Source organism: Garra rufa, chromosome 5 (assembly GCF_049309525.1).
Source record: "Garra rufa chromosome 5, GarRuf1.0, whole genome shotgun sequence".
NCBI lineage: Eukaryota > Metazoa > Chordata > Actinopteri > Cypriniformes > Cyprinidae > Garra > Garra rufa.
Genome location: NC_133365.1, coordinates 39781031 through 39798832, shown reverse-complemented (window position 1 = coordinate 39798832; position 17802 = coordinate 39781031). Strand labels below are relative to the sequence as shown.

Below are 17802 nucleotides of genomic sequence, written 5' to 3'. Positions count from 1 at the left end.
AGTCAACTAATATATGAGCAGCATACACAACATCCAGATTATTTATTGAAAAACAATTATAACATGTTTTAGTAAATGACAGAAAAATCAAACCATTTCCATCAGGTTGACCATTAAGAAACAACGATGATCCAGTCTTTTAATCTGGTTATGGATGCAATAACTACTTCCAGAGTTTTGCTAACTTTCACTGCAGTTTTGCTCTTAACTAGCTTGTTTCAGGACATTATGTACAGTTGAATCTGAAAGCATCTATCTTTATCTGATCCTTGGTTGAGTTATGCCTCAGCTTCTTTCAGGACATCATCTTTCTGTCGGAAGTAGTCTTTGAACCAGTCAATATGTTCTTTTTTCTGTTGAACCGTGAGGTGGTGATTCTTTGCGAGGCCTGTGATTACAAGCTCCATGAAGTGCCTGACTGGACCCTGCCGGGGGAACGATTCATCAAGGTGCTTCTCCAGGAACACATGCTCATGGAAGGGCACACTCGCCTCTTCCTCCAGGCCTGGGAAAGTGGCACAATGTGCGAAAAAGCAAAATTAAGATAAGGTAGAGGTTTAGAAACTAAGACAGATGCAACCTATGCTTGCATTGGAACTCACCAGCCTCATTGTTGATTGGATATTGCCAAAGTTTGCCCTCTTTGGTCCACTGGATCATCTCCTCAAAGCCATTCCGAGGCATCTGATTTGTTGCCTGGACAATCTGATTAACTAGATCAATGTCCCAAAGAGTAGGGCCTGAGATTCAAAGCAAGGAACAGGAGAGGGTAAGTCCACACAGACATACTCTAATGTAAAGTCAAAAGGTTAATGTAAAGTTAAAGGAACCATTGCTGTCACTGCAATATCTCAATGTGTGGTCTGAAGATGAACCACAGGTTTGGAACATCATAAGGGTGACTAATGACAGAATTTTCATTTTTGGGTAAACTATTCATTTAATACTATTAAACAGAACATCTCCTTACCCAGATCTGACAATGCGTCCGGCTCCACACTTGCAGTAAATATGTTCAGCCTCTTACTTGTGAAAGAACTCTTCCTTTAAAACCAAAAAATGCACAAGGTTAGTGGAAAAGTGTATTGTATTTAAACAGAAGCTTTCAGGAATCTTTTTTTACCTTCTTTGGATGCCATCAAGTTCACCGATAATGCCTCTGCCTTGAGTATATCCCTTTCCATCATCGTCAAAACGAATCTGACTGGTAGGACTGGCAGTTGATCTGCCATTCGGCCTCTTTCCGACTTTCATATCGGCAATTATGTGTCTGAAAATTTTAAGATGATATTACATAATTGTTCCATCAAATGTACTAATGTAACAGTTTATTTCCACATCACTTTTACAAAATGCATTTTTATGCTTTTAAAATCACAATAGTAGCAACAGATTATTTCTTCCTCATTGTGATGATGTACTTCCAAGTGAAACTATAAAGAGAAAGAAATGTAGGTCTCAGATTTAGATTTATCCTCCGGATGTTGATTAAAGAGCAGCAGATATGAATCCAAGCCTTGGTCAATAGAGGGTTTGCACTAACATCAGTTTGGTCAGTTAACCAAATGTGCGGCCTTACTGGCGATACTCAGATGTAAATAAACTGCATGGTTATTGTATTGCAGAATACATTGTTCTGCTAATTTATGCTGTCTAAACCACAGAAAAACGTATAGAAGGTGCTAAATCATACAGAGAAGGACTTAGTAAGCAGCAAAGGGCGCAATATTTTGACAAACTAAAGTTAATAGGTGGTAAAGATGCATACGTACAGTTTTAATTAAGATATTAGCCTAATATTTCAACTACCTGACTGGAAATGATATGAACAAACAAATGTTGTCAAGATTCTTGCTCTGGAAATCCTGGTTCAGTTTGGCCAACCACAAACATCTTTTGTTCCTCAGTTTTTTTACACTCCTCCTTGATTTGTTATAACGTTTGGCAGTCTATAGTACTTCAAATGTTTTTTCCGGTCTGGCCGATTAGTACAGCCCAAAACATGACAATAATTAACTATTTTCAGCAGCAATAATCAGCAAAATATGCTAATATACTAAATAAATGGCCATATGTCCGCCAAACGTCAACAGAAGTTTGTTGTTTCAATGGAAGATCAAACTATGACATTCTGAATAAAAATTTCAAATTAAGTTTAGAAATGTAACTTACACATAGATTCTTTTTTATTTACAGTAAGTTAAATAAGAACCATTTAAGAACTAGATTTCAGTTTTGTGGTGACTTTAATAAAATCTAAAATGAACTCTACCCTATGTTCTCTCTGTCTGCTTTCCTCTTGGTGTCAGGTATGGCTTCATGTTTTCTCAGCTGCTTAAGAAGCTCCGACTCGGCCTGCTGTTTGTTTGGCAGTGTGGATGCGGCAGCAGAGGCTGCAGCAACCAGCGCTGGATTCAAGGTCCCACTAAAATACAAAAAATACAGAAAATTATGCTACTTTCACTTCAAAGTGGATCCATTGTTTGCTAGTCAGAAATTAAAAATATAAACTGTATTAAATCATACATTGTATAATATACAATCTTGTGATTGAAAGATTGTGTGTAGTTTCAGTCAGATGCATTTACATTGTGACTGTGCCCCAGATGCAATCAACAGGAACCGTCTCTGTAAAGGTTTGAACCAAATGGTCCATAACAAAGGAACAGCATTTCTCGGGAACTTCACGTAGAGGATCTCCAGTGGGAAGTCCTAACAGCATCTATTGTTTGTAGCCATTTGTCTTTAGGTATGAGAGAAGCTATGCAGAAACTATGGACAGATCCAAATTACACCCTGCGTCTCGTGAAAATACATTGATGTCCTAAGACACGAAATGATCATTTTTTTGTGAGAAACTGAACTGTATTTATATCATTTTTTTACCTTTTATACACAGCAATGTCAATCTTTCCTGAGCACAAGCTCATCATCCGGCTCGTTACATGTGTATGTGCTCTGGCGTAGTATACGCAAACACCGTAAGGGGAAATCGCTGAAAAGTCCCGGATGGGTTTGCGCAAGCAAACGTAATCTTTAAGCGTTAAATCGGTTTGAACAATCAGGATAAGCGCAAGTAATTACCATTTTGAATAGCCGCTATACCCACAATCTCTGTGCTCCGTGTAAACAATGAGCGTCCTTTACATGCGACAGATCGCTTCCGGTGTTTGCGTATACTACGCCAGAGCGCATACACATATAACGAGCCGGATGATGAGCTCGTGCTCAGGACAGATGGACGTGGCTGTGTATCAAAGGTAAAAAATGATATAAATACTTTTCAGTTTCTCACAAAAAACTATCGTTTCGTGTCTTAGGAAATCAATGTATTGTCACGAGCCGCAGGGTGTAATTTGGATTTGTCTGTGCATGTTTTTTTTTTTACTTTTAAAAGTCTGATGCCCATCCACTGCCATTATTTGGCTGACAGACTGCACCGGTTTGAATTAAAAATCTTTGTTTGTGTTCTAATGAAGAAACAAAGCCCCGGGGGTAAACAAATAAACATCACATTTTCATTTTTGGGTGAACTATCCCTTTAAGACCGACAAGCTAACATCGCTGTTGAAGACCTGCTACACTGCTACCATCAATAAATTCTTCTCCTCACAAGAACTCTGGTCAAGCTTACTTATTTTATGTATTAGAGTAGTGTTGTCAAAAGTCCCGGTACTTCGGTACCAAGTCGGTACTAAAAAAATTAAAACGTTACGGTACCAGGTTTTCTTAAGTACCGGTGGTACCGACTATCCGGTCAACCCGGTTCTTGATACACTATACAAAAGGTGCGCTCTCACGCACTGCACAGTTGCGCTCTATTCAGCGGTGCTGCTGATGCCGCGGCTCTGACTCCACTTGTTGACAAAGAAGAGCCAGGCTTGCTCCAAATAGTTTGGATTTGCGGCTGAACAAGGCGAATATCATAGATCATCAAAAAACTATTTGCAAAAGATGTCGTCTAGGTTCTCTCGAAAGGAGGAAACATCAAACTTAAAACACCTCAAAGATCGACTCCGGGATCAAATGAAAGAGTTCAAGTAAGGTAAGTTTCATTTTAATTTCATATTTAGAGCATTATTGCATATTTTAATTTGAATGTCAGACTGAAATAAACATCACCGTTTGTGTAGTGAATCGTTAGCATAAGCGCGGCTAACGCTAATTATGCTGGGCCTTACGGTGCGTTCACACTACAGCGTCAAATCCGCGCTCAGTGCCGCTGGCAACGCTACAACGCCACTGCTTTGGGGAGTGTCAAATTTAGGGCAGAGCACGCCTCTGAAAAACAAATGTTCACACCCTATTTACGTTCCATTGTCTTCTTTTAACGGCGGTTCGCAAACTAAACTGTAGCGTATACTAACAACATGCAAAGTACATTTACTTTTGCGTGACTTTTTCAATAATATGTGATTTCAGCTCAGTAATCCACCAGTTTCGGAAACACGCGTCACAGTCTTTCCTTGCCAACTTCTCACACCGATTGGTTGTTGCCGGCGTTTTGCGCTCGAAATTTGCATAAAGTTGAGGAATGCCCAATCTTTTGACGCTGTCAGCTGCTCTCAACGCTTTCTCCGCGCCGCTTCCAATCCCAAAATGCACCACGCGACCGTTTACGCTCAACTTCCACATGAATGAATTGAAAACGCTCGCTTCGCCCCGCTCGCTACGTGCCAGTGTGAACGCACCGTTAGAATGAATTTGAACCAACGCTCCTATAACTTTTGTTAAGAGTAAAAAAAAAAAAAAGGACATGATGTATTTACTATTTTTTACACAAATGACATGTGTATCCAAAATATATGTGTTAGAGAATGTACAAATGTATGTGTCGTTAACAATGTTTATGTCCTTAATATTCGTCTGTCAAAAAACGTTCTAGGTTTATTCTTGACTGGATAAATATGAATGCAGTTTGGATTGAATAAAAGTACAATCAAATAAAACACGTTTTATCCCCTGTTTAGTTTGGTAATACTTTAAAATAAGATCAAATTCATGCATCATCTAACATAAACTTAAAGTAAGTGAAACATATTTTTACAACATTAATTCATGTTTGTGAATGTTATTTAATACAAAAAGACATGATCATGTTTGTTCATGTTTAACAGATTAATATGATTTTATGCATTAGTAAATGTTGAAATTAGCCTAACCTCACTAAGAATAATTGCCATGTAATGTTAACTACTGTTTATTGTTAGGCAATGTTATCTAACAAATGAAAATTGTAAAGTGTTTTTAATACTGCAGTTTTCATCTGTGATAGACACTTGTCTTAATATATGTAATCTTATCTTAATTTATTATAACAGCTGAGGTTAGTTTTTTACTGAAAATTCATATTTTGCTGGTGTCAATGATCTAATGTTGCATCTGGTCAGACTTAGGCCATGGCTTTACTTAAGTATATTATATTTCTTTTTACAGTTGCAGATTAAGGAAGATCATGAAAGACCCCAGCGAACTCTAAAACAGACAACAGTACAGATGTTTTTCAGCAACAGCAGCAGAAATATGACAAAAAGTTTTGGGTGAAGCTTGTTTACATTTTTTATGCCTGTAATTTATTTAGATGTTATTTCATTACTAAAATGTTTACAAATACTTTTTTAACCTGTGAAAAAACTTTTAACAAAATTTTACATTAGTATAAAGAATGGCACTGTTTTTTGTACATTTTATTTTTTTTATTAATAAAAAATAGTGTGTTGCTCAATTAATATGTTATTGTGTTTTGCTTTGGTACCGAAATTGGTACCGAGAACCGTGGATTTTCAATGGTATTGGTACCGAATACTGAAATTTTGGTACCGTGACAACACTATATTAGAGAATTCTAATACATTGGCAAGCCACCCAAACCACTGCTCAGCCAAATGCAGCAACATCTAACAGTGATTTAGCTCTTAGTGTACACACAGGGGTGGCAAAAATTATGACACTAGTATTTTCACCAGCTAAAAATGGTTTTAAGTCAGTTATTTCTATCTTTTGCTGCAGTGTGTCAGTAGAAATATCAGTTTACATTTCAAAACATACATTTTGCTTTTAATTGTAGTAATCCAGTGAGATTGTTGTTTGCACAAGGAGTCTGACAACAGCCACTGCTCCACATAAAGATCTGATCTCATCTTTATCCAGTCTGTCTGGAATGACATGAAGAAACAGAACAAACTGAGACAGACTAAATCTAGAAAAACTGTGGCAACGTCTCCAAGATGCTTCAAGAAACCTGCAAAGCTACCTGAAAAACTACGCGCAAGTGCACTTAAAGCAAAAGCTGCTTTAAACGTAACTGATGGTCACACCAAAATGTTCATTTAATTTAGTTAATAGAAGTTAACTGATAGAGAAAATCTATTTATGACATTATTTTTGACAGCATCCTTCTTTTATATTTCTACACAAGTGCCTAAAACTTTTAACAGTACTGTAGATTTGCAGGTATGTTTCTTGAAGCACCTTGGAGACGTTGCCACAGTTCTTCTGGATTTAGTCTGTCTCAGTTTGTTCTGTTTCTTCATGTGATTCCAGACAGACTGGATGATGATGAAATCAGATCTGTGTGTGAAGTACTGGCTGTTGTCAGACATCTTGTGCAAACAAAAATCTAACTGGATTGTTAAAATTAATGGCAAAATAAATGTTTAGAAATGTAAACTGATGTTTCCTACTGACACACTACAGCAAAAGATAGAAATAAAATGATTTATGCTTGTATGTATGTATAACTTACTGTTGTTGTGAACCTTCAGCTGCGGCATGCTGGAACATGCTGTGTGCACTTTCCATGGGCTCTTGTTCGGGCCTCTCACTCATTCTTGGTGTCTTTAAGGGTCTTATTTTACGTACGGTTGTGACCTCCACCTTCATTGCCCCAAGTAGCTCCAAAAGACTCTCCTTCCCACGTTTTGTCTTTTCAACCTGTTTGCTGTCCTCAGGTTTAACTACTGGTTCAGTCTCTAACTGTGATGTCAATGCTGCATTTGAAATTTCGGTGCCGTCATTACCTTCTGTGTTCTTCTGCTTATCACTGTTAATCTCTGCATTGGCCTCATTCTCTTCTGGTTTCTTTTCTTTGTCTTCTGATGGGGCTGTAGAGCTCTCTTTATTTTCACTAAAAGAGATGCTACTGGTTCCCAATGGCCTTGCTGTACATGGGGCCCTGACATAAAGAAACTAGATAAAATGAGTCTTCAGAAATAGCACGTCAACATCTGAATTTGGAGAGTTTATCTGTTAAACACTTTGAAAATCACAAAAATTATTGAGTTACAATTAATATTTGGTCTGGAAGCTATATTTAATATTCATTGCAAACACATAATTGACATGAAAATAGAAAATTCTGCAGGTTCATCTTATACTACTTTACTTTAATATCTGAGATTGAGAGTTTTACCTTACATAATTCAATCAGATCAGAGCTGTCACTTGTCAGTATCTTAAAATCTGCAACTTACCAGATAACAGAAGCAAGACTCTCCCTCTCTTTACATTTTGTGTAGGGTAATCGTGTAGTCTGCGTATGAATTAATCCATTTCGAACCTGATAAACATTAATTAACAATCTCCTGTACATGATTTCCCCTCTCAGAAGACCTCAATGTCGTCCATGCACGTTTCCCTGTACAGCACAATAAACTGTCCGGCAGGCGCCTGAGACTTACAAAAGTTCCGGGCACCTTTTTGCATTGACTAAAAAGAATTTACGTCTCATTTGTCACTTTTTACGAGTGTTTAAACTTTTAGTAATTTTATATGTTTAATCTGTCTGTATCACATCCATTGCTTTATGACAATTGCAACAGGAAAAGGGAACCGTTCATAAACTGGTCCAGGGGAGGGGTCTGCCGCTACCGCTTTCAACCTCCATCCCTGGTAGTGATGGGAAGTCCGAGTCATGTATGCGAATCGGTTCTTTAGAACAGTTAAGAGCTATTCCAAAATGATTCATTGAATCTTTTACGCCACGACGTAACTGCTTCATCACGTGGAACTTGACATCTCTCGGCGTGGCATTTGATTTTAACAACGTTTCAATCATCCGTTTTGACATTTGTATCGTTTTATTAACAAGGCTGTTCATTTTAATTAGATGTGATCGTTTGTGATTTTGCACCATCGGTAAATTCCACATTAAACTTCAGTTCAGTCATCGAATTTCGACTCTTAACGAATTCCTAGCATACTAATATTACTATGTTTGCCATAGAAAGACGTGGTTTGTAATTCAGCCTTAGGTCATTCACGGTTCACCGGAGTCGGTTTATTGAGTCGAGAACTGCTCGGACTGATTCAGCTAGGTTTGTGATCGAATCGTTTGGGATTTGTTTAAACGATTCATTGAAAAGAATCGATTCATTTAAACGATTCGTTCACAAACCATACATCAATTCGCTACATCTCTCCTTTTCACACGGATCCTGTTCGAAAGGTCATGACTCATTTGATCGCAAATGTATCAGTTCAGTAAGGAGCCAGTATGAATCAAACCTACATATTTTCGTAAGCGCTTTCGTGAAAAAGGTAGGAATTCCCGGTGGATGTTTATTGTCGTGACAGCTTTACTTTTTATTTGTTCAGTCTCACTGTGTAGTTCAGGTAATGCAAGAACAAGTCTGTCTATAACCAGCAGTTTTGGTGTTACTTTATTTTGTGCCACAAAAAAGAGCCACATAGAAAAAACGCGTTTTTTCTGAAAATAATCGCTGTGGTACAGAGCATGACTTTGTGTGAGTTTTTCAAAGCCACATGGTCTGTCATTGTAGCTTCTGACTTAATCCAGTCGGCGCCCTGAACTTTGTTACAACTTGAAATTTGAGATTCAGCTCCATGCTGCCTGCTTATGCAACTTTACACAGTGATGTACAACGTATAAGTTATATTTCAAACGTGCTGTAACTAATTAAACAACAAATTGGTGTGTTAAGTACCTACTTTGCTTTAGTAAGCAAGATGAACTTATTTTTTTTCTTCTCTCTGTTTCGTCTTTTGCACAGGTCTTTGATTTAGGATTTTGTTGGATTACTTTGCACATTTCAGCATGGCACCACATCCTGTGGTTCAGGCAATAATTGACCTCTCTGCTGGTGCTATAGGTAACTTCACCAAACATCAGGGTCATTCTAGGGGACACTGTCCTGTGCCGGATGATGATAGAGTGGGATACACTTTATTTCAGCACCAAATCCTTTCTTTTGTCAGTTCTTATCTGACCTTTGAGTGGCGTGTTTTTTGCTTACCTCTGTAGTTTTACAGGCTGGACCCATTGTCTCAGCAGTCCCTACATCACAAATGCATGCACACACACACACACACACACACACTGACTTGTTCTGCCTGGCTTAGATCATGCTGATAGGTGGTTGAGGAAGTTAATAGTGCATGGTACTTTAATTTTTGCTGGCATTTCATGCTGTCATTTCAAACTATGTTACAAATATTACAAATTACAACCTAATTCAATTTATAAGTACAAGAAAGAGCAATACACAGGCAAATGTATTTAATGTACTTACAGACAGTGTTGGGGGTAACACATTACAAGTAATGCAAGTTACGTAATAATATTACTTTTTCGAAGTAACTAGTAAAGTAACACATTACTTTTTAATTGACAAGAAAATATCTGAGTAACACCAGTTACTCCCCCCCTCATTTATTAATTACAATCTCTCCTGTCCCCATCTTGAGAGAAATTGTGAGTAAAATGTTACTTTAGTTCTAGAATAAATGTGAACATGCAAAAACTAATCTCACTCACTAAAAAAACGTATACAGTATTCCTAAAAATGAATAAAAAACCGTGAAATTCAACACAAACCTGCAATAATTAAATGTTAAATAATACAAATATCCTCTTATATATGTAATAAATATATGTATTTAATCCCATTTGATTAACCGATGTCTTTGCTGCTGACCTTCAATGATCCAATTCATCCATACTAATAAGCAAATGTTACCCAAGATAATCTAACATTTGTTTTCCTTTTTTTTTTATTGCTGAAGAGCTGACATTTTTTCCTTCTGCAGTCTACTGTACAGACGTGAATTTACTTTTCTCTAAGCCTGAGGCTTTTGGTGTGAAAAAGCTTTTACATTTGCCAAAAATAGAACTTTTTATATTAAAAACAAACAAGCAAGCCCTGCCCAGATTTAAAAAGTAACGTAAAAGTAATGTAACACATTATTTCCATAAAAAGTTACTAAGTAACGTAAGTGGCTACTTTTTTAGGGAGTAACTCAATATTGTAATGCATTACTTTTAAAAGTAACTTTCCCCAACACTGCTTACAGACCAATTCAGTGTTTGCAAAAAGTGATGTTTTTTGTGACAGTTTTCAAGTAGCAGTCTGTGGAGACCATGGAATAAAAGAATAAATTTGAGTTTATAATTAAAAATTCTGACTTTACTCTCGCAATTCCAAGATTATATCATAACGATAAGAAAAATCAGCTTCATTCTCTGTTTTCCCCTTTGTTCCAAATTAGTTTTAGTTTATATCCCACACTTCTGGAATATTTTCCCTCAGAATTGACAAACTTGCTATTGGTGAGTTGAATTGAGTTATAAAGTCTGAACTATGAGACATAAACTTGCATTTGCAAAGCCAAAAATCAGAATTGTGAGAGAAAATGGGTAAATGTGTAAATATTAAGATGTAAATGTGTTTAAATGGCATTTCATGTTTTGACTCTTGGGCTAATATTATATGTCCCTTATGAACTGCATAAGTGAATATTATATAGACAGATTGTTTAAATCAAATTTGTGCTTTAAAAGTAGAGTAATCATAGCAGTTTTAATACATTGTCTGTCCGTTTAAATGTCTGCGTTTAGCTTCAAATGGTGTCTATGATGACAGTATTTTATAAAATTGATTTGCATTCCCGATTCTGACATCCAAAGGCACAGCAATACATTTTTTGTCTTATTTCATGGATTTTACCCATTTCCCTCCACTTGTTACCAGTGTTTTTCTGCCACCACAATGTGCACACAGTGTGCAGGTGACGTAACTGTGTTGTCTACTCCAAAATGGTGTATCCACCTTATTTTTTAACACTGTGAACTGTGGATGTACGAAACTTCCGGTTCATTAGCCGCTGTAGGAAAATACTGAGATAAATACTAAGTGCAGTAAATGGTAAAACTGTTTGCACTACAAACCATTGTGTTCATAATTAAGATAATACATTAAAACAACATGGTAAGAAACACCAGTTTGCAATATCAAGCAGTAAAACAAACTGTTTGTACAGCTAAATATAGCTGGAAGCGAATGACGCTGGAAGACAGAGAGGTTAAATTTACAAATGGCCACACCCGCTCTTAAGAGAAAAATAAAGTGGATGTAATGATGACTGAAGTGTACAGTTTATTTGTTTATTTTTTACATGAGAAAAATGTAATCTCCCTTTCTGTTGTCCTGCTTCTCTTTCCTCTTTAGGGGGCACAGCTTGTGTATTTAGTGGTCAACCTTTGGACACGGCTAAGGTGAAAATGCAGACATTCCCCACTTTGTACAGAGGCTTTGTGCACTGTTTTGTGTCAACATACAGACAGGTGGGCCTCCGAGGGCTGTATCAAGGTACCACACCAGCCCTAATGGCCAACATTGCAGAGAACTCTGTGCTCTTCATGTGCTACGGCTTTTGCCAAGAGGTGGTTCGCTTCATCTCTGGTCAGGAGAAAGGGGCTGAACTTAGGCAAGTTCTGTTTGTGTTATGAATAGTACATTTATATTTATGCATTTTGGCTGACGGATTTATCCAAAGCGACTTTCATTGCATTAAAGGTATACAGTTTTATCAGTTCATGCATTCCCTGGAAATCAAGCCATGACTTTGGAGATGCTAGCACCATGCTCTACTGTTTGAATTGTGTCTAGTATACACTACCAATTAAAAGTTTTTAAACAGTAATACTTTTAATTTTTTTTAAGAAGTCTGTTATGCTCACAGAGCCTGCATTTATTTGATCCAAAGTACAGTAAAACAGTATATTTTTACTATTTAAAATAACTGCTTTCTATCTGAATATATTTTAAAATGTAATTTATTCATGTGATCAAAGCTAAATTTTTAGCATCATTGCTCCAGTCTTTAGTGTCACATGATCCTTCAGAAATCATTCTAATATGCTGATTCGCTTTTCAAGAAACTTTTTTTAAATGAGTATTATTATTAATATTTAAAACATTTTTTTCAGGATTCTTCGATAAATATAGAAATACCCAAAGATCAGCATATATCTGAAATGAAAAGCTTTTGTAACATTATACACTATATACTGTTCAAAAGCTTGGAGTCAGTATAATTTTTATAAAATAAATTTTAGAAACTAATGCTTTTATTTAGCAAGAATGCTTTAAATTGATCAAAAGTGATGATAAAGATATTTATAATGTTACAAAATATTTCTATTTCAGATACATGTGGTACAAAATCTACTCAGCTGTTTTCAACATAATAATAATAATAAATGTTTTTTTAAATGGCAAATCCATAATAATATAATGATTTCTGAAGGATCATATGAATGTAGTAATGATGCTGAAAAAATGTAGCTTTGAAATCACAGGAATAAATCTGATGCAGAAAACTATTGATTCCACGTCAGACGGGTGGGGTTAAAAAGGTTATAAATTTATTCAACGTTTTCAAAAGACATTCATATCCATGAGTATCAAAATAACTGTAACCATTAGAAGAAGCGAAATAGAAGCAAGAATCACGTCATAAATGACTGTCGGATCCATTATTAAAAATAAATAAATAATAAATAAATAAATTTTGATTAAAAAGATGAATTCCCAATTCCAAGTTTCCAAAAGAGCACAGAAAACAGAAGTAAGAAGTCTAAGCCAGGGGTGCAATTTGAACACTTCTTATACCCAAAAACCAGACCAGACAAGGAAGATGTACAGCTCGGTTTTATGTCTAATTTGGATTAGCAACATTAGTCACGTCATCGCAGATTGTAATCAAAGGCGTTACTAATTTGCATGTTTGCCCACCGACCCAAACTTCCTCGAATCTTTAAAAAGATAGATCATCTAAATCGTCTTAATAACCTTCCCACTTTACAAAAAAGTACTTGTTGTTCTAAGAACATTGGTCCGTGTCGGAGTTAATGATAGATATGATAAAATGTACGAAAATAACATGGCTACATACAGTAGCAACAGCACACAGTCTCATGTCTCAAAAGGTCAGTCAGGGTAAAACTGTTGGGGCATCGAATACATATTCTCAAAAAGATTAATAATGATCATTTATAAGACATATTCACAATACAATTAATAATGCATAATCTTGGAAATGAATATGCAAATTCTTGTTAATTCCATAAAGTCGACACATCAAAATTACATTTTACTTTAAATAGTAAAAATATTTCAAAATGCAGGTTTGGTGAGCAGAGGAGACTTCTTTAAAAAAACATTAAAAATTTTACTGTTCAAAAACATTTGACTGGTTGTGTTTCATCAACTTTATTAATTTTTGCTTATATTAACACTTATTTTCCATGTTTGTGTGATCATTTCTGTTTAGTGACATGCAGAAAGCGTGCGCAGGCTCTGTGGCCTCTGTTTTCTCCTCTCTGGTCTTATGCCCCACTGAGCTGGTGAAGTGCCGACTGCAGGCAATGCATGAGATGGCCACGTCTGGCAAGATCGCCCACAGTCAGAAGTAAAGAATGAGGCATCCTTTCTGTGGTTACAGTGCACATATCTTATTTACTTTTAAGAGCTAGTATTACTTATGATATTATTGACCTCCTTTCTCATTATATATGTGTTTTTCAGCACAGTTTGGTCGGTGATGAAGTCCATTATGCATAATGATGGTCCTGCAGGGTTCTTCCAGGGTTTAACCACCACAATTGCCCGTGAGGTGCCTGGATATTTCTGTTTTTTTGGAGCATATGAGCTCTGCCGCTCTCTCTTTGCTGAGTACATGCACTGCGGCAAGGATGACTTAGGTATGGAAACAGTTGCGGTTTCTACATGTTATCTTTACAATGACTAAACGGTATTGACAGCATGACTAACAGCCCATTTATTGATTGGTCTGGTATTCTTTGGTGTGTTTTTATTGAAATAGCATACCTGAGTCAGTTATTAGGAGGACAAGGACAAACATTAAAATCAGTCAGTAATCAGTGAACTCTTTGTTTGAAATATAGCCGTTGAGTTTACTCAGTCGATAGTGACAGAGATAGTATAAGGAGAAAGACACATACCTCTTGTAGGCTGTAGAAGTCCCTTCTTTCAGGGAAAAAGTCAGTATTTTATTCATCAAAAATTTGGGGTCAGAAAGATTTGTTTAGTACTAATTTAGTAGTTTTATTCTATCACAATGCTTCAAAGGGATATACTATCAGTCAAAAGTTTTTGAACAGTAATACTTGTAATTTTATTTGAAAGAAGTCACCAAGCCTGCGTTTATTTCATCCAAAGCACAACAAAAAGAGTAAAATTTTGAAATAGTTTTACTATTAAAAATAACTGTTTTCTATTTGAATATACTTGAAAATGTAAGTTATTCTTGTGATTTCAAAGCTTCAGATTTTTTTTCTCATTACTCCAGTCACACGAACCTTCCGAAATCATTGTAATACTTTGATTTGCTGCTCAAAAATCATTTTTTTATTATTGCTATTATGTTGAAAACAGTTGAGTAGATGTTTTCTTTGATGAATACAAAGTTCAGAAGAACAGCATTTATCTGAAATAGAAATCTTTTGTAACTTTATAAATGTCTTTATCATCACTTTTGATCAATTAAAAGCATTCTTACTAAATGAAAGTATTAATTGCTATAATTTCTCCTTGACTCCAAGCTTTTGAATGGTGTAGTGTATAATGTTACAAAAGCTATTTATTTCAGATAAATGTAGATCTTTGAATCTTTCTATTCATCAAAGAATCCTGAAAAAAATGTACTCAACTGTTTTAAATATTGATGGTGATAATAATAATAAATGTTTCTTGAACAGCAAATCAGCATATTAGAATCGTTTCTGAATGATTATGTGACACTGAAGACTGGAGTAATGATGCTGAAAATTGAGCTTTGATCACAGGAATAAATTACATTTTAAAATATATTAAAAAAGAAAGCTGTTGTTTTAAAAAGTAAAACTATTTCAGATTTTCTCTGTTTTTGCTGTACTTCGTATCAAAAAAATGCAGGCTTGGTGAGCAAAAGAGCCTCCTTTAAAAAACATTAAAAATCTTACTGTTCTAAAACTTTTGACTGGCAGTGTAATTCGCCGAAAAATTATTCTGTCATTGATAAACAAAATCTGTCATTACATTACTCACCCTCATGTCATTTTAATAAATCTAATAAAGCATAAGAGACTTCTTTTGAAAACATTCTAAAAACAAATCTTACCAACTCCAAACTATTGAACAGTAATGTAAGTTCTGTATTTGTTTTAGTTTTTCTAGAAGTACTCCGGGTTCTTGTTTGCATTTCTTTGCTCATGTTTGAAATGTGCTTGCTGTATATTCTCATACCGTACATGTGATGTTCATGTTAATTAATATCAGCTTTAATAAGTTTGTGTGTCTGTTTTGTAGGCGTTGCCCCTATTGTGTTCAGTGGAGGTTTTGGGGGAGCTTGTCTCTGGCTTGTGGTTTACCCTATGGACTGTGTTAAATCCAGAATACAGGTTATGTCAATGACAGGCAAGCAGTCAGGCTTCTTCAAGACTTTCATGCATATCTTCAGAACAGAAGGTATGGGAAAAATCAGTTTTCTCTACAAAACAGTATTGTGTATAAAACAGTTTTATACCTCCGTTTGACTGTTTTTATCTTATTTTCAGGTGTAAGGGCTCTATATTCCGGTCTGACTCCCACAATGATCCGTACGTTCCCCGCCAATGGTGCTCTGTTCTTAGGCTATGAAGCCAGCCGCAAAGTCATGATGGCACAGTTTGACAGCTGACCCCTTTACAGCACACGTTATTTTATCTAGTTGGATTTTTAAATTAACTTCTTATTCACCGTGGCCAGTATACAGTATTTCCATCAACATGCCATGGTTTGCACACACTAACACACATTTTTATATTGATGCTTTGTTTTATTTATTTGACATTTTTTAGTAAGGTTATACTTGTTAAGTTAACACATTAGAACTATGAACAGTGAATAATAATTCTTAAAACATTTATTAATCTAGGTTAATGTATTAAAATATTATAGTTAATTCATTTGTTCATAATACATTAATGTAACCACATACAACACAAAATGTTAAAACGTTAGTAGCAAATGTAAACATTTACAGCATAATGTTAACAAATTGAACTGGAAAGTGTTTGCATAATTTTTTATTATTATTCTTAGGGTGTTTTTATTTGGATAAACTGGTCTGAGGGTCTAAAAACATAATTGTATCGGTCTTCGTTGTGCTAGTAACACTAGTCCCATCACTCCTTCATGCCTACAGTTTACATTTAAAGCCATGCACTCCATATACATTCAATTTTCAGTCTACCTCTGTATTTTTGCCAATTTCTTAAAGTGACAATTCACCAAAAAAAAGAAAATTCAGTTTTTAATTACTCACCCTCATGTTGTTTCAAACTCGTAAGACCTTCGTTCGTCTTTAGAACACAAATTAAAATTGGAAAGTACCATGTCATTTTGTCGATGTTCTTGTTACCTTTCAGGACATTGAACGTGGTAGGACCCTTGCTGTGTAAGCAGGGTCAGAGAGCTCTCGGATTTCATCAAAAATATCTTAATTTGTGTTTCAAAGACGAATGAAGGCTTTGTAACAACATGAGGGTGAGTGGTTAATGACAGAACTTTTTATTTTTAAGTGAACTATCCTTTTTAAATCCCTTTAAGTCCTGTTGAATGAACTATAACTATGCAATTAGGTTTTACATGCTGTTTTCTTTAACACTTATAGATGAAAGGAACATTTGCATTTAAACCTGAATGACCTGACTGCCAACAGTCTATCTAAACCTAGTTTTAGAAACACACTCATTTTGTTTGATCGATATAACCTTACACTTTGTATGTTTGTATTTTGTTTTAGTGTTTCAAGTGAGGGGAGAATGCCTTATTCATAATTTAGAGTTTTTCTTTAACTTTCTTTTAAACACGGTGGGCTTCAAAGCCTGAGAAAAACCTTGAGAAAATGCTTCTGAGTTGAGCTCCACAGATCATGTTGTGCTTCAGTTCCCACAAGGGAATTTGTGTTCATGTGATTAACGTCAAATTTGGTTACTGGATTGGTGATCTAGAAGTGTGGAGAGTTGTGCACATTGTATTTCTTATTCATTTGACTTTGTAACATTTCTTATTCATTTTAAATGTTTGAAAAGACCTAAATCTTTTAATATTTAAATTGTCAATGAGACCCAATAGTATTTGGATGTTTTTGTATGTGAGCATATGCTTGTTACGTTCAGTTATTTTGCCAAATGACATTTACATTGCGGACAGACTACATACATATTTCAAATCATTGAAAAGGTCAGGTTACATTTTGTTACAAATCACAGCATTTAAAATGTACTGACTGTAAATGTTATGCTATTTGATTCAGTTCTGAAAGATTCCCATTTGTATAGTTGAAGAACACCAACTCTCTTTGTAAAACCAGGATTGTGTTGTTTTTTTAACTATGTATGTTAGATTTATTTTAGTGTTGTTAAAGTCTTTTTAATTGATACAAAATCATAGGTTTTTGGGGAGAATTCAATTATGTAATCATAAATGTGAATTAAAGTCTGAGAAAACACAACACTGT

At 35.5% G+C, this 17802-nt stretch overlaps 2 protein-coding genes across 2 annotated transcripts; one reads left to right on the top strand and one right to left on the bottom strand.

The window, feature by feature from the left end:
- Nucleotides 1-10: 10 nt before the first annotated feature.
- On the bottom strand, nucleotides 11-7655 carry mrps31 (mitochondrial ribosomal protein S31). The gene is made up of 7 exons (XM_073840964.1): nucleotides 7473-7655; nucleotides 6746-7174; nucleotides 2273-2425; nucleotides 1124-1270; nucleotides 971-1044; nucleotides 603-740; nucleotides 11-505 (listed from the first exon to the last, which is right to left on the bottom strand). Exons 1-7 carry the CDS (start codon nucleotides 7589-7591, stop codon nucleotides 279-281), a joined length of 1287 nt encoding a protein of 428 aa, XP_073697065.1. The 5' UTR covers nucleotides 7592-7655; the 3' UTR covers nucleotides 11-278.
- A 744-nt stretch (nucleotides 7656-8399) lies between these two features.
- Nucleotides 8400-17796, top strand: slc25a15b (solute carrier family 25 member 15b). The gene is made up of 7 exons (XM_073840752.1): nucleotides 8400-8538; nucleotides 9012-9110; nucleotides 11466-11724; nucleotides 13573-13710; nucleotides 13827-14002; nucleotides 15609-15767; nucleotides 15857-17796. Exons 2-7 carry the CDS (start codon nucleotides 9056-9058, stop codon nucleotides 15976-15978), a joined length of 909 nt encoding a protein of 302 aa, XP_073696853.1. The 5' UTR covers nucleotides 8400-8538; nucleotides 9012-9055; the 3' UTR covers nucleotides 15979-17796.
- The last annotated feature ends 6 nt before the right edge of the window (nucleotides 17797-17802 follow it).